The sequence below is a fragment of the Prionailurus bengalensis genome, chromosome B3 (assembly GCF_016509475.1).
Source record: "Prionailurus bengalensis isolate Pbe53 chromosome B3, Fcat_Pben_1.1_paternal_pri, whole genome shotgun sequence".
Taxonomy (NCBI): domain Eukaryota; kingdom Metazoa; phylum Chordata; class Mammalia; order Carnivora; family Felidae; genus Prionailurus; species Prionailurus bengalensis.
Window position 1 is genome coordinate 146,139,829 of NC_057355.1, and position 20,610 is coordinate 146,160,438.

At 43.8% G+C, this 20,610-nt stretch overlaps 1 protein-coding gene across 4 annotated transcripts in view; it reads right to left on the minus strand.

Moving 5' to 3' along the window:
* The window catches only part of PPP1R13B (protein phosphatase 1 regulatory subunit 13B), a 99,317-nt gene that overhangs the window by 36,855 nt on the left and 41,852 nt on the right, over window positions 1-20,610 (minus strand). For all 4 annotated transcript variants that reach the window (XM_043554379.1, XM_043554381.1, XM_043554378.1 and 1 more), the window contains exons 2-4: window positions 20,160-20,307; window positions 9,889-10,008; window positions 4,053-4,129 (exon numbers count right to left, since the gene is read on the minus strand). In XM_043554379.1, the coding sequence (XP_043410314.1) occupies window positions 4,053-4,129; window positions 9,889-10,008; window positions 20,160-20,307 (345 nt within the window). The remainder of the gene's footprint in view (window positions 1-4,052; window positions 4,130-9,888; window positions 10,009-20,159; window positions 20,308-20,610) is intronic.

Consider the following 20,610-nt stretch of genomic DNA (forward strand, 5'->3'; position numbering starts at 1 on the left):
AAGAATAAAACATTAAAATTAAGAGAAAAGGAGAATAAAATGAAAGATATAACATGTCTAATAAGCATTCCAGAAAACAAAAATAAGAATATGGAAGAAGAAATACCTGCACAGATAATAGTAGAGAATTTTCCAGACATGTTGATAGATGGTAACACTCAGAATCAGTATACTCAACAAATCCCAACAGGGAAAACTGAAAGAAATCCACACCTCATCTTGCTTACAATGGAGGATTATTTAATCCTAATGTCCTTAAATCCCCAAGCCAATACATGACAGTAAAGGGATTTTGGCATCAAATAATATAAAACCACAGAAATAAACTAACAGGAGAGGAGACAACAAAAATGGTCAGAAGTGAACAGACAGCAGCCACAAAATAAGCACCCTAGCAGACCTGAGACACACTTGAGCTAGACGAGGGGAGACTGGACAGTCCCAGGTGCATCACACAAGAGTTACGTCTTCAAACTGGCAACCTTTGACTCTAGACGTGGAATCTACAAGTTTATTCTCTAGACACTTGAAATGTTACTTGATTTGGAGACACTAGGCACAGGTGAGTCCCAGGTACCATATGTTACACAGGGGGACCAAGTCACAATATTAATAACAAACACTTCCAGAAATAAACTCTCACATTTATGGCTAATTTTGATTTGACAAAGGTGCCAAGACAATTCAATGGGGAATAACAGTCTTTTCACCAAATGCTGCAAGGGTAACTAGGTATTTTTACAGGCAAGAGAACAAATCCAGACCCTACTTCATGCAGCATACACAAAAATCAACTCACAGTACATCACGGACCCACATCCAGGAGCTAAAACTACAAAGCGCTTAGAAGTGGGGGGTAGGGGACGGATCAACTGGCCTCAGCAGCTTACCACACGTACTGGAATAGGGCAGGAACTGACTCACAGAGAAAACAGGAAAAAGCACTCCCAGGACACCTACGTGAAACGGTGCTGGACAGAAGCATCCACACCACAGACCTCAAACCGCTCTCCTAACAGGCCTGCTTAAAGGCGAGCCCTGGGTTGCCCTCTGGGAACTCAGATTGGGGAGGGATCCCACCATTCCCAGAAGTGACGAGAGGCTCGCTGAACCTAAAATGTTTGTGCGAGTAATATGGTCTGTGTTCAATACTTGCTTCCTTCTGGGAGTCTGGTGCTTTCCTATTTGCTACAGAGAAGCTGCCCACAGGACTGGCTCTTAGTAGGGACCCCGGGCACTGGGGCTCTACTGAGCTTCCCTGGTCGACAATGTGTCGCACCTGTCGTCCTAGCTGGTGGTTGGGAGGACTGAGCGCATCCCGTGTGGCTCCGCCGGGGAAGGACTCTTAGAAGCTGGTGCCTGGTGTCCTCAGACTTCGTCCCACACAACTCTGCATCCTCTCACACAGGAAATCCCAGACGTGAGCACAGCTAGATCCCGAGTCCTGTGGGTCCTCCTGGTAAACCACTGAAACTAGGGGTGGGCCTGGGGAGCCCCGACACAAGTATATACAATGAGGAAAAAATCCATTTGCCTTTATATTACATAGTTAAACCAGATCTCCAAAGATGTTGGACAAGTTCTTTTTTTTTTTTTTTAAATAAAGTTTATTTTGAGAAAGGGAAAGAGAGAGGGAGGGGCAGAGAGAGAGAGAGGGAGATAATTCCAAGTAGGTTCTGCATTGTCAGCACAGAGCCTGACGCAGGGCTTGAACTCACAAACCGTGAGAGCGTGACCTGAGCCAGAATCAAGGGCTGGAGGCTTAACCGACTGAGCCCCCAAGACGCCCCTGGACAAGTAAGTTCTGAATGCTTAAGACAGTGTGTGCATGTAGCCTGGAGGTTCCCAGACTCATTGAGCCGAAAGGCCAGTGGTCTGGGCATTTCTTTCTCAGAAAACCTGACTTGCTGACCTGCGACTTTTGGACAGCGGAAGTCCCCACCTTCTTGCCCCAGCAGCTGCTCATGGGCACGAATCATAGCAACTCGGTTTCCTGTCCTCTTTCAGCCTACACACCCTCCTCCTGCAGCTGCTGCTTGATCTACTCCTGGACGCTGCAGCCCACAGAGCAGAGGGTTCTCTGTCCAGGGTATATACAAAACAGTTTGGAAGAAAGAGGTTTTTAACATCTTCTGAACTTTAAAACTGCACGTGAAAGTGCTTTGTAGACAGTAAGGACTCTGCAAATGTAATGCGTTATTGGGCTTAACAGGCAGGTGTGTGTGCCATAAAATACAGCAGCGTCTTTGATGTGATGCTGCCAGTGCAAAGTTACATCCCCCGACGGCTCTCTGCCTTCCTCTAATTAAAAACTCACATAAAGGCTACAGACACATTTTTAATTTTGCTGTCAGGTTTCAGTTTTGTTGATCTTGAGACAGAAATATCATCTCTCCGTGAAGAAACAACTTCATCAGGGAAAAGATCACAGACCCATCACGTGAAAACATCAGAAGTCACTTTAGGACTGGAATCCTCTCCTTCTGAGTCCCTTCCCCGTATCATATGCACAACCCCGACTTCGATACAGAGCACCTAACACTCGATAGATTTAACCTTCCCTGAAGTTCAGGTCACGGGCAATCTTAGAACTCAAAAGAATCTTCGCAATTCGGCTGCACAAGTTCTGAATGCTTATGACAGCGTATGCATGTAACCTGGAGTTTCTCACACCAGACGGGGCAACACGGTCATGTGGGGAGCTTTCCAGGCCCACCCCAGACTCACCGAGCCAAAAGTACTGCCCATTTACTGGGGTCTGGCCATTTATTTCTTGAGACTTCCTGAAGCAGATATGCCTGGCAGAACCTCACAGAGGCTCTAGATTTGAAGGCAGGAGAAGAGGATTTGTGGAACGGCCTTTAGAAATTGGAGCCTAAGGAAGGAGAATCCATACCCTTGACACCAGGAAGAGTTCTGAGTGGCACAAGGATTATGAGGTTGGAGGCAAGGAAAAGAAAATAGAATCTAGTATACCATCTGGCTCTGCAGAATCTAAAATAATAAACACTACTGAATGGTTTTCAAGAGGCTTGGACAACAGCACAAATATTACCAACCTCGACAACATAGAAGTATAACCGCATGAGCTAGCAGGTAGGAGGGAAAGGGAAGTGGAAAAAAGGGGAAAGGTGCTAACACCCTCATCTTACCGAGAGAGAGAGGAGGAGGAGATCACCTGAAGTCACAACAGTAGCCCATAAAAAAACAAAAGTCACATTTCAGTCATACTAAGTTGGCAAGTAGAGAGGCAAAGCCACTTGCTCAAATGTAGCTAGCTCGAAGGTTCTAAAGCCCATGCGGGACTATGGGCCCTCCACGCTCCGGACCGTGTGCTCTTTCCCCACGTCTGGCCGTGCAAGCTCTGTGCCAGGAGGTAACTCGCCCAAGGTCACGCACCTGGTTGGTGGCAGAGCCAGAAAAAGACGCGAGTTCTCTAGCCCGAAGATCATTTGGAAAAGTCATTACTAAGATTCCAGAAAGATCACATCAAAAACCCCTCTCGTTCTTCATCGTGCTCTCACTCACCTCCACGCCCTCATTTCCGCTCACACTCGCAGCACACGCCAACATTTCCTAACGCTGCTCCCCCACGGGGACTCGTGCCCTCCCTGCCCACCCGTCAGGCCTGGTCTCCCCCGCGCCACGCCATCTGACGAAGGAAGTCCTCTCCGCTGGAGGCGACGATGAGGAAGACTTCAACTCACCAGCCATTTTGTCTTTCAGAGCCTGACAGAAGGATTAAGACATCAACATGAAGCACGAGGCAAGTCTGCCCGTTCGCCTCTTAGACACGGAGGCCATCGCTCCCAGGGCCCGGGTCACTGTCACACGCACTGAGGAAAGCTGCTGCCGCTCAGCTGTGCACGGGCCACACTGTTAGAACCGGTAAGACCACCAGAGACGCTGCAGAACTTCACAAGTTTGGAAATATTCCATGGAAATGACACTTTCTACCCCAAAGGAGTTCTTTAAAAGTGAATTATAATCCAACCCCGTTAGTACCTGTAAAAAGCAATTTAAAAACTTCAATTTGATTCGCTATTACTTACGCCATTTTCTGTGCGTTTTTCTGCAGGTACATTTATTACATTTCTCTGAGTTCTCTGCTCTTGGGTCTGACGGCCACCTGAAGAAATGAGAAGGCCAGCCTTACTAACAGACGTATTAGTACGATGATATCCTCCCATCCCTTCGCTTATTTATTCAACACAAGTATAAATTATCAGGCTGAACAATTCAACACTTAAAACAGTTGAAAAAATGCTTTATAATTAATTCTTATGAAGTTGTTTACGTGAAACTTTTCTCTCTCCTATTTTCAGAATCTTGAAAATGACTTACATTGAAAGATTTCTAACACTTAAAAATGGTCAAGATGGTAAGTTTGATGTTATATGTATTTTACCACAACTAATTTTTATTAAACATTTCTTAAAGACTTTTATATTTTATCAGGGACTCAAACAGAACTGAATATCCAGAAATCACACTGGTGCACAGAACTGATCTTCACTGACAGGGTCCCCACTGACATGGGGCACCAACACAAATCAGGCAGTCTTAAGAATTCTTCTTTATTCCATAAAAATTCCAATGTTTCGGGGAGCCTGGGTGGCTCAGTAGGTTAAGTATCCGACTTCAGCTCAGGTCATGATTTCATGGTTCATGAGTTCGAGCCCTGTGTTGGGCTCTGTGCTGACAGCTCAGAGCCTGGAGCCTGCTTTGGATTCTGTGTCTCCCCCTCTCTCTTTGTCCCACCCCGTTTGTGTTGTCTCTCTCTCTCTCTCTCTCTCTCTCTCTCTCTCTCAAAAATAAATGAATAAACATTAAAAAAATGTTTCCCCCAAAAGGCTTCAAATTTAAACTGGAGAAATTATATGTCCTGTCATATTTTTTAAAATATATATATTTTTTTAATTTGAGAGAGACAGCACCTGAAAGGGGGGGAGAGGGCCAGAGGGAGAAAGAGAGATACACTCCCAAGCAGGCTCCACACTCAGTGTGGAGCCCGACACAGGGCTCAATCCCACGACCCTGGGATCACGACCTGAGCTGAAATCAAGAGACGGGCACTCAACCCACCGAGCCACCCAGGTGCTCCTGCCCTGTCGTATTTTTGTTTTTTAAACAAAATGAAGCATGCTGCACAATTGTGCACCTGGTGACTCTGAAGTCACAGAGACCAAGGTCTTTGGTGTGTCCAGTGCCTGCCCCTACAGCTATTACTTAATGTAACTGGAGAATTACTGCACTGCAGAGCCTACTTTAGTACTTAAAATGCATGACTTCAAAGGCACATAAACCTCATGTTTAAAAAAAAAAAAAAAGAAAAAGGAAAACACTTTTGTTCTATATCTTTCCTATTACTTTGAAAATTTGCAGAAAAATGCTATAATGGAAATATGAGTCGCTTCACCTTAAAGCATGCATTCTCAAAGACAGTGAATTGTCCCCAAGGGGGCAAAGACTGGTTCTTGGGGGAATAGAAATATCTTACTCTTTTTATGTATTCAGCAGAGTTATATAGTACATAAATATATAGTACATCTGATGGGGAAAGATGCGGGACAAGTAACAGAATATCCGAAAAAGGGTCCTTAGGGAAGCGGAAATTCAAAAAGAGGTTAACCAAATATTTGTGGCATGGCACGCAAATGAACACAGGCATACGGTATACAACAGCCATTTCACGGAATCTAGAGTAGTTTCCTAGTAGCAGGAATCACACACGCACACACGTGCACACACACACACACACCCCCACACACATGCACTTCCCTTAAACTGTGGCATCTACCAATATACGGGGTTAATTAAATCCTTAGTTATTCTTGGTATTTTTAAGGAATAACGTGTTCAGGTTAATTTAATATTTCATCATTTCTGCCTCTTCCAAACAACAGGCTATCAAGAAATTAGAATACTATGAGACACACAACATGAAAATTATACCAAGTGCCACTTAATCTTTGATGGTAAAGAAACCTGAAGACCTTGCAATTTAGAGTCAGAAAAGAATGAATCCTAAGAGGTGACATTTAGTGAGCACTTTGCAGGTCACCTCACTAACACCAATCACAGCCCTATGCACCCTGCAGATGAGGAGACGGGGCGCAGGGATGGGAAGTCATTTGCCCAAGTCCCACGCTAAGTAAGCAGCCTCGCTCCCAACTCCAGCGCACCGGCCCCTGGGGTCTACTCTGTGCTCTGCATACGGCCTTCATCGAGTTACTTTCCATTCCAAGCTTGTCCCCAAAGTGTACAGGTGATGGGAAGGGAACATTCTCTACGCTCTCCTCTAGCTTCCAAATGGAGAATCTTTACCATTCTGGTGAGGCAGGTCTTTTACTTTTTGTTATGTATCTTGTAGTTCTACACGATAAACACTCAAATGTAATTAATTAATCCCTTTTTTTTAAAGCTTATTTTTGAGAGAGTGAGCGAGTGAGTGAGCGAGCAGGGGAGGGGCAGAGAGACAGGGAGAGAGAGAATCCCAAGCAAGCTCCACGCTGACATGGGGCTCAAACTCACAAACTGGGAGATCACGACCTGAGCCAGAATCAGGAGTCAGATGCTTAACCACAGACGTTAATCCCTTTTAAATAATATCAGTCGGTGACAACTACCTTGTACTCAGCTCTGTGGGAAGCACAGAGGAAACATGAGCCTTGGATCCTCAACTCTGGCTGCTTAAAGTCTGAACTGGAGGAGCAGCTCAGTGAACACGAACAGAACGGAACAAAGCACCTGTTTTACGTGCCGTGCCGTCTCCTTCCTTGGGTTCTGAGACAGGGGCGCAGTATGCCCAAGCACAGGCAGAGAAACCAGGGCCGAGGGGAGAGCACGGGGGGCAGCGCGTGGGGACGGCCTTGTGATTTGGGGACAACAGAGAATGAAGATGCCAGAAGGGACGTGGCTGAAACGGAGAAAGAAGGGGCAGGGAGGCTGAAGAGGTGGGTAGGGTCCTACTACAAATGCCACCTAAGCCAAGCTGAGGAGTGCCGAGTAGGATGCCGGAAGTTCTGCAAAGCCATGAAAGTTGTGATGAACTTGGTTCTTCCAGTGCTGCCCAACAGTCCCAGCCAGCCCGGGTTGCCCCGTGAATTCCCCATCACCGCACCTTCCTGGGATCTTCCTCATCCCGGTGCCCTGCATTCTCCCCTCTGCATCCCGCTCATCCCTCAAGGTCCCTAGTCTGCCTTCTCTAAATACTCTGCTCTGTGCTGACGGCAGTCTCCTTCATGCCATGCAGCTCAACATCCTCTCCTCCCATCTGTGGACCTGCTGTGTCAGCACCACTGGGCTGAGCAGTGCTGTGGGGTGATGATGAAGGTCCACCGGAAGGTCAGCGTTGTCACCTTTCTCGCGCCTGAACAGTTCTCTTTAAGTATCCCTGACGCTTCTGAACTCCGTGAGGTGAGAATAAGGCCTTACCCCCATCCCTCCACCCAGGACATTAACGGGGAGGTACACATACTGTGTTAGTACGAGTAAATCACAAAACCTTTAAGTTAAGTGTAGCCAGGCCCAAGAGGGACGTAAGTATTTGGAGAGCTCAGCTAGGGAGCTGATACAAATTCTCCGCACGAGAATAGCACTTCAGCTGTCAGCTAGTCTAGCCCTCCTTCTTGGGAGGCTTTTGGGCAGAGAGGCAGGGCCCTCGGCTAAGGCAAAAGCGGACGAGGAGCTGGATCTGGTCTCCTGACTCCAGATGGCCAGCAGCAGATAGAAGCAAGCCCAGAAGTGAAGGTGCATTGTAAAAACAGCACTGAACTCCACTTACAACCGTGGAAACATGATTTTAAAGTAGCTGGTAGCTCATTCTAGGAGCAGAATGTCTTTTCTGATAAAATACAAATAAAAGGGAATCATGTGCAATAAGGGAATATTCTTTTTACAAAAGGATGTCCCTTTATTGTTTATTCTTTATTTATTTTTTTTTCTAATTTTTTTTTTCAACGTTTATTTATTTTTGGGCCAGAGAGAGACAGAGCATGAACGGGGGAGGGGCAGAGACAGAGGGAGACACAGAATCGGAAACAGGCTCCAGACTCCGAGCCATCAGCCCAGAGCCCGACGCGGGGCTCGAACTCACGGACCGCGAGATCGTGACCTGGCTGAAGTCGGACGCTTAACCGACTGCGCCACCCAGGCGCCCCATATTGTTTATTCTTTAAAAAAATTTTTTTAACGTTTATTTATTATTGAGAGACAGAGAGACACAGAGCATGAGCAGGGGAGGGGTAGACAGAGGGAGAGACACAGAATCCGAAGCAGGCTCCAGGCTCTGAGCTGTCAGCACAGAGCCCGACGCGGGGCTCGAACTCACAGACCGTGAGATCATGACCCGAGCCGAAGTTGGACATTAACCGACTGAGCCACCTAGGTGCCCCTCGTTTATTCTTTTTAAATACCGGAAGTAATCCACAATCACTGTTGAATAACAAGTTAAGGATCTCTTCAAGGCAGTATACATACTTTTACAAGAGATTCTCTCACTTTGTTTAAATTCGAATTCAAAAATAGGAAGCATATTCCCATGGTTCAAAGTTCAAAAGGAATGAACAGGTATACAATTAGACATCTGCCCTCCCTCCCTCACCCTGCAGCCATCCCCCACGGCTGGCACTGTTACCAGTTTCTGACCATGCTTCCAGAGCCACTTTACACAGGGACGAGCCGATGCAGATGGACAGAATTACGCTCTGTCCCTGGTGCACGGCAGCGGCACAACGCGCACGTGGTGGGGCACTGTGCTCACTCACCTGTTCGGGAGACGGTCTACACCACCAGCTCAGGGCACAGAGCTACTCCTGACTTGTGGCCGTAGAGTGGCGCCCTGCGCGGCCGCACCGCCACTCCCGTAACCCGACGCCCACGGCAGGCCCTCCCGTGGCTCCCACCGCAGGGTTCCATGACTACTAACGCTGCGTGCACATCACTGTGCGCGTGTGTAGGCACAGCTTTAGGATAAGTTCTCAGAAGTGAGGCTGCTGGGTGAGAGAGGTCTGGTGCCTTCCTAAGTCTCACAGATATCGCTAAACTGCCCTCCACAGAAGCCGCTGACCGACACTCCCACGGCAACATGGCAGAGTGTCTGTTTCTCAAGCTCCTGGCCAATGCTGTCATTAAATGTTCTAGTCCTCGCCGATGTAACAGGTGAGATACACTATCCCCCTGTCTTCTCTGCATTTCTTTTATGAGGAGTAAGGCTGAACATCTCTTCGCATACCCTAGGGCCACGTGGATTCACTTTTCTGTGACCTGTCTTTGTAGACTTCCCCTTTTCTTAAACGGGTTTTCCTTATCAATTTTTAGAAACTTTTATACATAAAGATAGTCAGCCCTTTACAATATGAGCTATAAATGCTGTTTCCCAGCTTATAATTTGCCTTTTGACTTTGCCCAGGGTGGTTATTGCCACTCAAGCCGTGTCGGGGGCGGGTTCTTCTGCTTTCAGTAATTCAGTTCTTTTATGGCCTAGTGTTAGGCTTAGAAAAGTCTTGTTCCCTCGAAAAATTTTAAGTAAAACCCGTATCTCTCAGAATTCTTCTAATCCTTTCGTGGTTTCGTTTATTCTTAAACTCTGGATATTCGATGCATCTGGTATTTATCAACGGTTTCTTTCAACAGCAGGAGCCCTCACATGTCCGAACACATCACCTGACTGACTTAGGGTCCTGAGACGGAAGCAAGGGCGGAAGCAAAGGCGGAGTAACTGTCAACTGCAATAACAGAGGGCAAAGAAACGGGAGATCCCACCGCCCCCTCTCCCCACTTGTGAGCAAAGGGAAAACAAAACGTGAACGATTTAACATCTATTCCTATTTTACTTAAATTAACTGTTACGGCAGGAATCAACAAACGGGGAAAGCACTCGGCTACCTTGCTCACTGCTCTCGGTTGGGGAATCCTCATGTCGAAGGAAAAATTTCACTTCTTCCCTGCGTGGCCCCCACTTCTGAAGATGTTCGTACATCATGTGATCAAAGGGTATGGGACGCTCTAGAAAAAAACCACATCTTACTTATTCCAGAAATAAAATGACTCCAACCAAAAGCAAAAAATAAATAAAAATAGATTTAAATAAATATACACATATACATTAGAATTCAAGGATATTATAAGCACTAAATTTTAATCGTAATGAAGTACAAGCAGGAGTGTGAGTGGGAAATAATCTAGGTAACACATAAGCACGAGAAGTGTACATAAAAGCGATTCTGCAACATTAAATAGGGAACACTGAAAACTGCCCTCTAGAATACTCATTTACTGTATCAGGAAGCAGTGTGCCTCTCAGTCTTCAAAGAAGCACATTAACAAGCTGGCCCAGCATGGCCATTCACTAAAAGGCTGCGTGTGGCCATCAGATGCACACGGGGTGCACGGCGCACGTCTTGGCCAGTCCGGTACCGCTACTGGGAATGCTGGCCAGCACTTGCAGAGGCCAAAACTACCAAGTTGATAATAAAAAATACATTCTACAGAATTAAATGTACTAATGCACTTCAAATATTAAAGAAAAAAGCTCAAAATAAAATCCTAGCAGAATATCGACGCCAGTGACTAGAGAAGAGCACGGACATATTTGTTAAACTTACGAGGTACCATTTCTTACGTTTATAATCCCAGTTTCCTTAGAACTGCATCATGTGTAGAAACAGAAAACAAAACAAACACAAAACAAACACAAAAAACCTCGGTTGTTTGCCTTCTTCTTAGATATCTGAAGAACTGCTTATGTTCCGGATACTGATCCTGGGTTGATTACATATATTGAGAAAATAGGCTTGTCTTTTAATTTTGTTGGTGCCTTTTGTTATACAGAAGTTTAAAAATAATGTAAGCACTTATCAATCTTTTCTGATTTTGAGGTTTTTGAACAAATTCTCTTAACTCCAAGGTCGAAAGAATATTCTATATTTTTTTCCTACAAATTATAAAGTATTGCTTTTCATTGTCCTTATGGAACTGGTTTTGCTTTTCCTACTTTCGTCATCAATGGTCCCCACATCATTTACTTACTAGTGTCTCCTTTCCTCATAGAGACACCTCTGAGCCGTCTCAGGGCTCCTCGGGCCCCGATCTCTTCTAGCGGGCGGGCTGTCACTCTACCTCCGCGCCGTGACTGCAGTCTCCACTGCTGTGGTTTTACAGTTGGGGCTGCCATCGGCTAGGACGAGTCCCCTCGCGTGGCTCATCTTTGAAACGGTCTTGGCATTGCCCAGCCCTTTGGGCTCACAACTATTTGAAAGGAGCTGCTTGTCAAGTTCTTTTTTTAAAGGTAGGCTTTTGACTGTAATCATACTAATTTATTTACAAGTAAAATTTGGGGAGATCTGAAATCTTTGTAAACCGGGTCTTCTAGTCCATGAACATAGTTCTGTCTCTCCATTTTTTTCAAGCATGTTGTGTTTTTCAAGGATTTTTTTTTTAATCACCATAGAGATCTTATAAATCTCTATTCCTTTGTACCTTACAGATTTTTTGTTTACATAGCATTTAAAAATAACTTTCATTTTATCTATTTTTTTTAATGTTTATTTTTGAGGGAAAGAGAGAGAGGCGGGGGGGGGGGGGGGGTGGGGGGAGACAGAGGATCTGAATCAGGCTCCAGAGAGCCCGACGCAGGGTTCAAACTCACAAACTGCGAGATCATGACCTGAGCCGAAGTCAGACGCTTAATCAACTGATCCTCCCAAGCACCCCCAAAATAACTTTCACTTTAGAATGATCTTAGACCTCTAGAAAAGTAGCCAAGACAGTACAGAGTTCTGATACCCCTTCACCCAGTTTCCCCTAACGTTAGCATCTTTTTTTTTTTTTTTAAAGTTTTTTTTTCAACATTTATTTATTTTTGGGACAGAGAGAGACAGACCATGAACGGGGGAGGGGCAAAGAGAGAGGGAGACACAGAATCGGAAACAGGCTCCAGGCTCCGAGCCATCAGTCCAGAGCCTGACGCGGGGCTCGAACTCACGGACCGCGAGATCGTGACCTGACTGAAGTCAGACACTTAACCGACTGCGCCACCCAGGCGCCCCTCCTAACGTTAGCATCTTAACTGAGTATCTCTGTCAAAGCTAAGAAATTTACACTCGTACGTTACTGTTAGTTAAATTCCAAGCTTCATCTGCACTCCACTGGTTTTTCCCCTAATGTCCTCTTTCTGTCCCAGGAACTGAACCAGAAAACTACAATTGCATTTACTTGTCTTAAACCCTAGGTCTCTGCTGGTCTGTAATAGTTTGGTCCTTCCCTGTTTTTTTCATGACCTTGACAGTTTTGAGGAGTTCCAGCCAGGTATTTTGTAGAATGTCCCCAATTCTAGCTTGTCTAGTGTTTTCCCCCTGGTTCTAATGAGGGGATGGGTTTTGGGGAGAACTCCACAGAGGTGAGGTACCTTCTCATCTCATCATACCAGGGTGTGCGTGCCATCACCATGACAGATCGTGTGATGCTGGCCTTGACCACTTAGCTGAGGTGGTATCTGCCGGGTCCCCCGCTCCAAAACTCCCAACTACTACCTCATTCTCCAACAGGTCGCTGGCAAGTGGTGGGTGTGTAGTGCGTGGGGAGGACCGTCGGCTGATGACATTGGCCTCTTTGTCCAGAAACATCTCCCCCAACATTTCCTCACATGCTGAGGACTGATCCACAGGACCTATTATAACATCTACCTCTGTAGTAGGAAATTGGAGGGAATTTTTCTTTCTAAAGGGTTGTATACCTCAGGAACTGTCCCCCCGCCCCCACTTGTTGCTGTTACCCACATTAACAAATGTGGTTTATGAAGGTGAAAAATGAATTGTGTTGTGAAATTTTCTTTTCTTTTCTGGTAATTTCTTGCTTAATTATTAATTATGCCTTTCTGTTTTACATTTTATTCGTGTTTATGTTTTAAAAATATTCTTGGAAGCCCAAAGTAGCAATTTTTGAAGACAATGTATGAGATAAGAGAAATTCTAAACCTAGGCCTACATTCCAGAGAAATGAAAACATATGCCCCCACGAACACTTGCCCAGGAATGTTCACAGCAAGCATTATCACAGCCAAAAAGTGGAAGCAACCCAAATGTCCATCACCTGCTGAATGGAGAAATAAAATGTGATCTATCTTACAATGGATATTCTTAAGCCAAGAAAAGGAATTAAGTACTGAAACATGCTACAACGTGGATGAACCTTGAAAATATTATGCTAAGTAAAAGAAGCCAGACCAAAAAAGCCATGTATCAGATGACTGGGTTTACATGAAGTACCTAGAGGAGTCCAACACATAGAGCCAGATGATCACACAGTGGTTGCCAGTGGCTGGGGGGGAAGGAATGGGAAGGGACAGACTTTGGTGACGGCTACACAACACTGTGAATGTCCTAAACACCCCTTAATTGTACATGTTAAAATAGTGATTTTTATGTGCGTATTTTATCTCCACTTAAAGGGGAAAAAAGGAAATCCTGAAATGCTCCCAATGTTGCTTGTGCCTGAAGTCAGGAAGGACATCAGCAAGACTGGGGGCTCACAGGCAGCGACCTGGGAGAGTGCCGAGGCGACACCGAGCAGTGTCGTCCACCTCGAGCACAAGCATATGGCTGGGGAGAGACCTTTCTCTAAATCTGCTCACCGGGAGAAAGCAAGAACTCTGCAGGCTGCAGTCCAATCAATCATACATTCACAGTGTGATTTATTGCTCTGCCCGAGGTTAAGTTCTACATTTATTTCTTTCCTTTTTCTTTTTTTTAGTTTATTTATTTTTAATGTTTATTTATTTTTGAGAGAGAGAGAGAAAGAGTGCGAATGAGGGAGGGGCAGAGAGAGACACACACACAGAATCTGAAGCAGGTTCCAGGCTCTGAGCTGTCAGCACAGAGCCTGACATGGAGCTTGAACTCACCAACTGTGAGATCATGACCTGAGCTGAAGTCAGACGCTTAACCGACTAAACCACCCAAGTGCCCCTTTAGTTTATTTACTTTTGAGAGCGCGAGGGAACGTGAGCAGGGGAGGGACAAAGAGAGAGGGACGGAGAGAGAGGGAGACAGAGAATCCCAAGCAGGCTCCATCCACATTGTCAGCAGAGCCCAACGCAGGGCTCAAACCAATGAACCATGGAATCATGACCTGAGCCAAAATCAAGAGTCAGACACTTAACTGAGTGAACCACCCAGGTGCCCCAGTTCTAGATCTCTATAAAGAAAGAAGTCCTGCCAGTCACAGCAATGTAGCAAATGGTGCGCTCCTAACGTGCCTTTTCTGTGCATGTAAGCAAGCTCTGTCTTGTTCTTTAAATGTCAGGGCAAGTACAGAAACGGTCTCATCTCAGTTGAAAATGAAATCTGTGTTTGCTCAGCTCAAGTTTAGCACACAACTGAGTATTTGCACAGAAAAACCAAGCACAGAGTGTACTTTAAAGAAGTAAATATCGGGGCGCCTGGGTGGCTCAGTTGGTTGAGCATCCGACTTCGGCTCAGGTCACGATCCTGTGGTTTGTAGGTTTGAGCCCCGCGTTGGGCTCACTGCTATCAGCTTGGAGCCTGCTTTGGAACCTCTGTCCCCCTCTCTCTCTGCCCTTCCCCCACTTGTGCTGTCTCAAAAATAAATGAAACATTAATTTTTAAAAAAAGTAAATATTATACATTTTTAGTTTTGAAAGTAACTTTTTATGTATATAGGCCCATATAAAAGATTTTTAAAAAACACGTGTACTGTAATTTCATAATGTTAAGGCCTATATGTAAGCCTAATCATGTTTTGCACAGAATTGTGCCTTAGGCCATATTTTATTCATATTGCTTTGGCTTATGGGGTTAAGTAGCTTCAGTTTTAGTCACTTTACTAATCAACATTATCCATAAGTTTTCATGTTTTTTACATTAATTAAAATAAATTCGCAACCTTTATTTATTTTTCTAGCTCAATAAATGTTTACTGAATGAAAGAAAGAAAGACTTAATTATCAACAATTACCATAGAAAAATAAGTCACAGGAAAGTAATGTTGCCTTGACAACCTTTATTTAAATCTACCAAGTCTGAGCATAACTTTATAAAAGTTAAACCCAATTTTGTCTTAAGTCAGTCATTTAACAAGTTTATCGTTTCCCTCTCTGAATTTAAAATTTCAGGGGCACCTGGGTGGCTCAGTCGGTTAAGCGTCCAACTCAGGTCATGATCTTGTGGTTTATGAGTTGAAGCCCCGTGTCGGGCTCTGGGTTGATAGCTCAGAGCCTGGAGGGAGGGAGATTCTGTGTCTCCCTCTCTCTCTGCCCCTCCCCTGCTTGCCTCTGTCTCTCTCTCTCTCTCTCTCACTCAAAAATAAACATTAAAAAAACCTTTTTTTAATTTCAACGAAAAGATTAATTTCAAGAAAAGTAAGCTAAGTTTAACGATCTTTTTAAAAAAAATACTAAAGGCTAACTAAAACATCATTTTTGTTTGAAAGTGAAAACAGAACTACCCCACATATATAATATGTACTATATACCTCATCAGTATCCATAATGGAAATCTATGATAAGACTTTCAAGTGTTCTTGGATAAGGCAAAAATAAAATTAAGTAGGAAATTTAACAAAAGGAAATGCTGAAGGTTCTACCTATATTCCTGATTTGCAATAGAGTGGACCCTGTGTGGGAAAGGGAAACCCAAGTACAGTAGGTTAATATAATAAACTGGCCAAATTAACACAAATTAACACAGTGTTACAGGCTGAGCTGTGTTCCCCCACGAATTCATATGTTGAACTCTCTGCAGAACCTCAGAATGCAACCTTTTGGAGACTGGATCTTTAAGGAGGTAATAAGTAAAAACGAGGCCACTGGGGTGGGCCTGAATCCAATATGGCTGGTGACCTCAGAAGTAGGAGATTAGGACACAGACACGCACAAGAGGGAAGACCATGTGAGGACAGGGAGAGAAGGTGGCATCTGTAAGCCAAGGAGAGAGGCCTCAGGAAAGACTAAGCCTGCTGACATCTTGATCTCAGACCTCTAGCCTCCAGAATTGGGAGAGAATGAATGTCTGGTGTTTAAGCCAACGAGGCTGTGATACTGTGTTATGGCAGCCCTAGCAACCTAACATACAGATCCACCGAGAAACAGTCTCTTCTCAAAAGCATTAACAATTATACTGGAGTATTATACTTATGACATACTGATCACACTAATATACCATGAGTCGTAGATGCAATCATTTTTATGGAAGGATCCTCTGAAACCTGGAAATTACCGTAAGGGTTTCTCTAGGGTAAAAAAGACAGAGAATGGCTACCTTAAGTGCTTTCCCCCTTCCTCCGAATCTTACCCACTAGAAAATAGCTCTTCAGGACCCAGCTCTGCTGGTCTGTTTCACTCAACGACTTGTGTTTACTAAGGAGATATGACAGTGAACAGACAAGTTCCTGCCTTCAGGAATTTTAATCCAATGAGAAAACTATAGGAAAGCTACTGTATTACGTTCTGATAAATAACTATGACAGTACTGGAACACAGAGGAGGGATGCCTAAACACCCTCTGAGATTCAAGGAAGGGAGGAAAGGCAAGGAATGAATAGAAGTTAGCCAAGCAAAGGGGGCAGGTGCTAGGGATTGTTCTAGACAATGAGAATAGCACATACAGAAGCCATGGCAAATACAGTACACTGTGACCCTCTACTGTGAGGTCAACTTCATTCCTGATGAGGTAAAACAAACTGTAATTACTCACCTATCCCCTCCTTCCTGTCACTGTTATCAGACTGACAACTGAGAACCTGCCCTCTCACTTCTGGTTTAGTAACAGTCCAACATTTATCAAAGTCAAGTTCCTCTCAATGTGCCCTGAAATCTCTGCTCTGAATTCTAAGGAGAACATTAAAAGCACAAGACTTTGGAAGAAAATATTCAAGTATCATATACCTGATAAGGGATCTGTGTCTAGAACATATAAAGAACTCTTACTGGGGATGTAATGTATAGTATGGTGACTTTAGTTAATATTGTATTGCATGTTTGAAAGTTGCTAAAAGAAAAGATCTTAAAAGTTCTCTTCACAGGGCACCTGAGTGGCTCAGTCAGTTAAGCATCCAACTCTTGGTTTCAGTTCAGGTCATGGTTTCAGTTTGTGAGACTGAGCCCCACATCAGTTTCAGCACTGACAGCATGGAGCCTGCTTAGGATTCTCTCTCCCTCTGTCTCTGCCCCTCCCCCACTCATGCTCAGGCTCGCGCTCTCTCTCTCTCTCTCTCAAAATAAACATTTTTTTAAAAAAGTTCTTATCACAAGAAAAAAAAGTTTTGTAACTGTGTGGTGACAGATGTTAACTAGGCTTACGGCAGTGATCATTTCACAATATATACAAATATCAAATCATTAGGTAAACATGAAACTAATGCTATATATCAATTATACTTCAATTAAGAAAATAAGCAAAAGTTCTAATTATTTCTCAAGTTGCCTGGGTAGCTCAGTCAGTTGAGTACCTAACTTTTTTTTTTTAATGTTTATTTATTTTTGAAGGAGAGACAGAGTGGGGGAGGGGCAGAGAGAGAGAGACAGACAGACAGACAGACACAGAATCTGAAGCAGGCTCCAAGCTCTGAGCTGTCAGCACAAAGCCTGATGCAGGGCTCAAACTCACAAGCCATGAGATCATGACCTGAGCCAAAGTCAGATGCTTAACCGACTGAGCCACCCAGGTGCCCCGAGCATCTAACTCTCGACACTCAGGTCACGATCTCATGGTTTGCGGGATTGAGCCTCGCACTGGGTTCCGGCTGACAGTGAGGAGCCTACTTGGGACTCTCTCTCCCTCTCTCTGCCCCTACCCTGCTTGCATGGTCTCTCTCAAAATTTAAAAAAAAAAATTTTTTTTTTAATAAATAGACATTTCTCTAAGGGATATCTGGGTGACTCAGTCGGTTAAGCGTCTGACTCTTGGTTTTGGCTCAGGTCACTATCTCACGGTTTGTGAGACTGAGACCCGCATCAGGCTCCAGGATGACAGCATGGAGCCTGCTTGGGATTCTCTCTCTCCCTCTCTCTCTCTGCTCCTCCCACGCTCTCACTCTCTCTCAAAATAAATTAACTTTTAAATAGACATTTCTCTAAAGAAGATACGCAAATGGCCAATGAGCACATGAAAAGATGCTCAGCATCATTAGCCACTAGGGAAAAGCAAATCAAAACCACAAGATACCACTCACACCCACTAGGATGGGTGGCATTGTACACCTAATATCAAGCGTTGGCAAGAATGTGGAGTAACTGGAATAGACTGATGCTGAGAATGTAAAATGGTTGCTTTTGAAAACAGTCTGGCAATTCCTCAATGAGTTAAGCAATTCCCACCCAGCAATTCTACTCTTAGGTATATACCTAAGGGAAGTGAAAACATACGTCCACACACACATTTGTACATAAATGTTTACAGCAGCATTACTCAGGATAGCTAAAAGGTGGAAACAACCCAAATGTCCATCAACTGATCAATGGGTAAATCAAATCCACCCAATGGAATATTATTCAGCAACAAAAAGGAATGAAGTGTTGATACCAAAACAACATGAACGAACCTTGAAAAACATCATGCTCCATGAAAGCCAGTCAAAAGGGAATACATGTTGTATGATTACATTTATATGAAATATTCAAAATAAGAACATCTACAGAGACAGAAAAGAGATTAGGGGCAACCTAAGAACGGAGGGGGTAGGAAGGGAATAGGAAATGACTGCTAATGGATATGAAGTTTCTTTTTTGCGGTGACGAAAATGTTCTTTGATTGTGGTGATGGCCGCACAACTCTGAGTGTCCTAAAATTACTGAATTTAGGTAATAGGTGACACTTTCAATTGGTGAATTGTATGGTATATGAAGTATATCTCAACAGAGCTATTTAAAAAAAAAGTGTAAGACTTTAGTGACTATCCCTAAGTACCCTTTAAACACTTCCATTTGGATGCCATCCCATTATCACCTCAGACTCAACATGTTCTAACTGATCACTCTCTTACTTTCCAACACAGACGCATCCATACCCCAGTCACCTGTTTTTTCATACCACAAAAAGGCTACCCTCCTCCACCAGTCCTGACGGCCTTTGTGCGAGCTAGTTCCATCTCTTCCCTGCTGCCTACTTTCTCTCAATACCAGTCCCTTAGCTATCATAGGAGCATGATACTTTCATAATCTTCTCTTGTCCCTCCTTCACACTGCTTCCCTTGCTGAGTATACCATATCTACATTCAACCTCTCCTTTAGACTCCAAATTATTTTGCAGAATTTTCTGTATTCAGTATTATTTATGCTGATCTTCTCTGCCTAGCTGGATGACCAAGTCCTTAAATGTAAGAGCCAGCAGAGCAGACCCTTGAACAACACCCATGTCAGGGACACTGCACCCCTGTGCGGTCGAAAATTCATGTTTAACTTTTAACTCCCCCCAAACTTAACTACTAATAGCCTACTGTTGGACAGAAGCCTTACTTATAACAGAAATAATCGACTAACATATATTTGGTATGTTACATGTATTATATACTGTGATCTTACAAAAATACCTAACTTCTTCTTAATTTTGGGCGGGGGGCGGTATTTCTAGGCTATGTGGTTCATCTGTGAGTTTTTCCAAACTTGCAAATCTCCAAAAACGTTTCCAATATATTCACTGAAAAAAATCCACACATAAGTGGATCTGCACAGTTCAAACCTGTGTTGTTCAAGGGTCCACTGCACTTGCTTTTTACAATTTAATAAATATTTATGGCGTGCCTAGTGTTTTAAGGGTTTTATATACAGGGAAACATAAAAATGTTTCCGCCTTGAAGTATCAGGGGAAAAGAAGATGAACAAGTCAACACATACCAAACAAAACACTGTAAAGTCTCAGAGCACACAGAGCTCTCACTGGGTTAGCAGTGAGATCTAGAAAAACCTCATCTAAGAGCTATATCTACTTTCCCTGCTCATTTCAGATGGCACAGATAAGGGTCAAATCACATCACATATATTTTACAAAAAGCATTTGTAAAATCTTTCTCCCATGTAATATGGTATCATTTTAATTATTCAATTCCTCACTATCACAGATAACGAAGAACCAAAAACAGTATTTTGCATTTGATAAACATTACATTTGACGTACTTAGTAATCTCTATAGAACCTAATACATACCATTTCCCCTCCACACTTCAGCTAAATGGCAACTGCCCTCTCCAGGTTCCTTGCAAAATTCTACAACATCTCGACATGTTGTTTCTGGTGTTATGGGAACTTCTGTTAAAATCTGCTCGTTGTTGCTCAAGAACACGGTTAATATCATCTGTAAGAGAAAAGATTTAAGCTACAATTTACAGTCATTATCATAAGGAGATCAATCTGTAAACTTAAAATGACCCCCTCTACCTCCCACTCCTGTACCAAAATGCCCTACAGGATTAACTTTTGGAAACAGATAAGCTAATCTAAAATTCATGTAGAGTGGCAGTCGGAAGAGCACATAACTCTTGACCTCAGAGTTGCGAGTTCAAGCCCCACGTGAGGTGGAGAGATTACTTAAAAAACTTTAAAAAATTAAAAGATAAATATAATCTGCGTAGAGAAATTAAAATGTAAAACAAGTCAC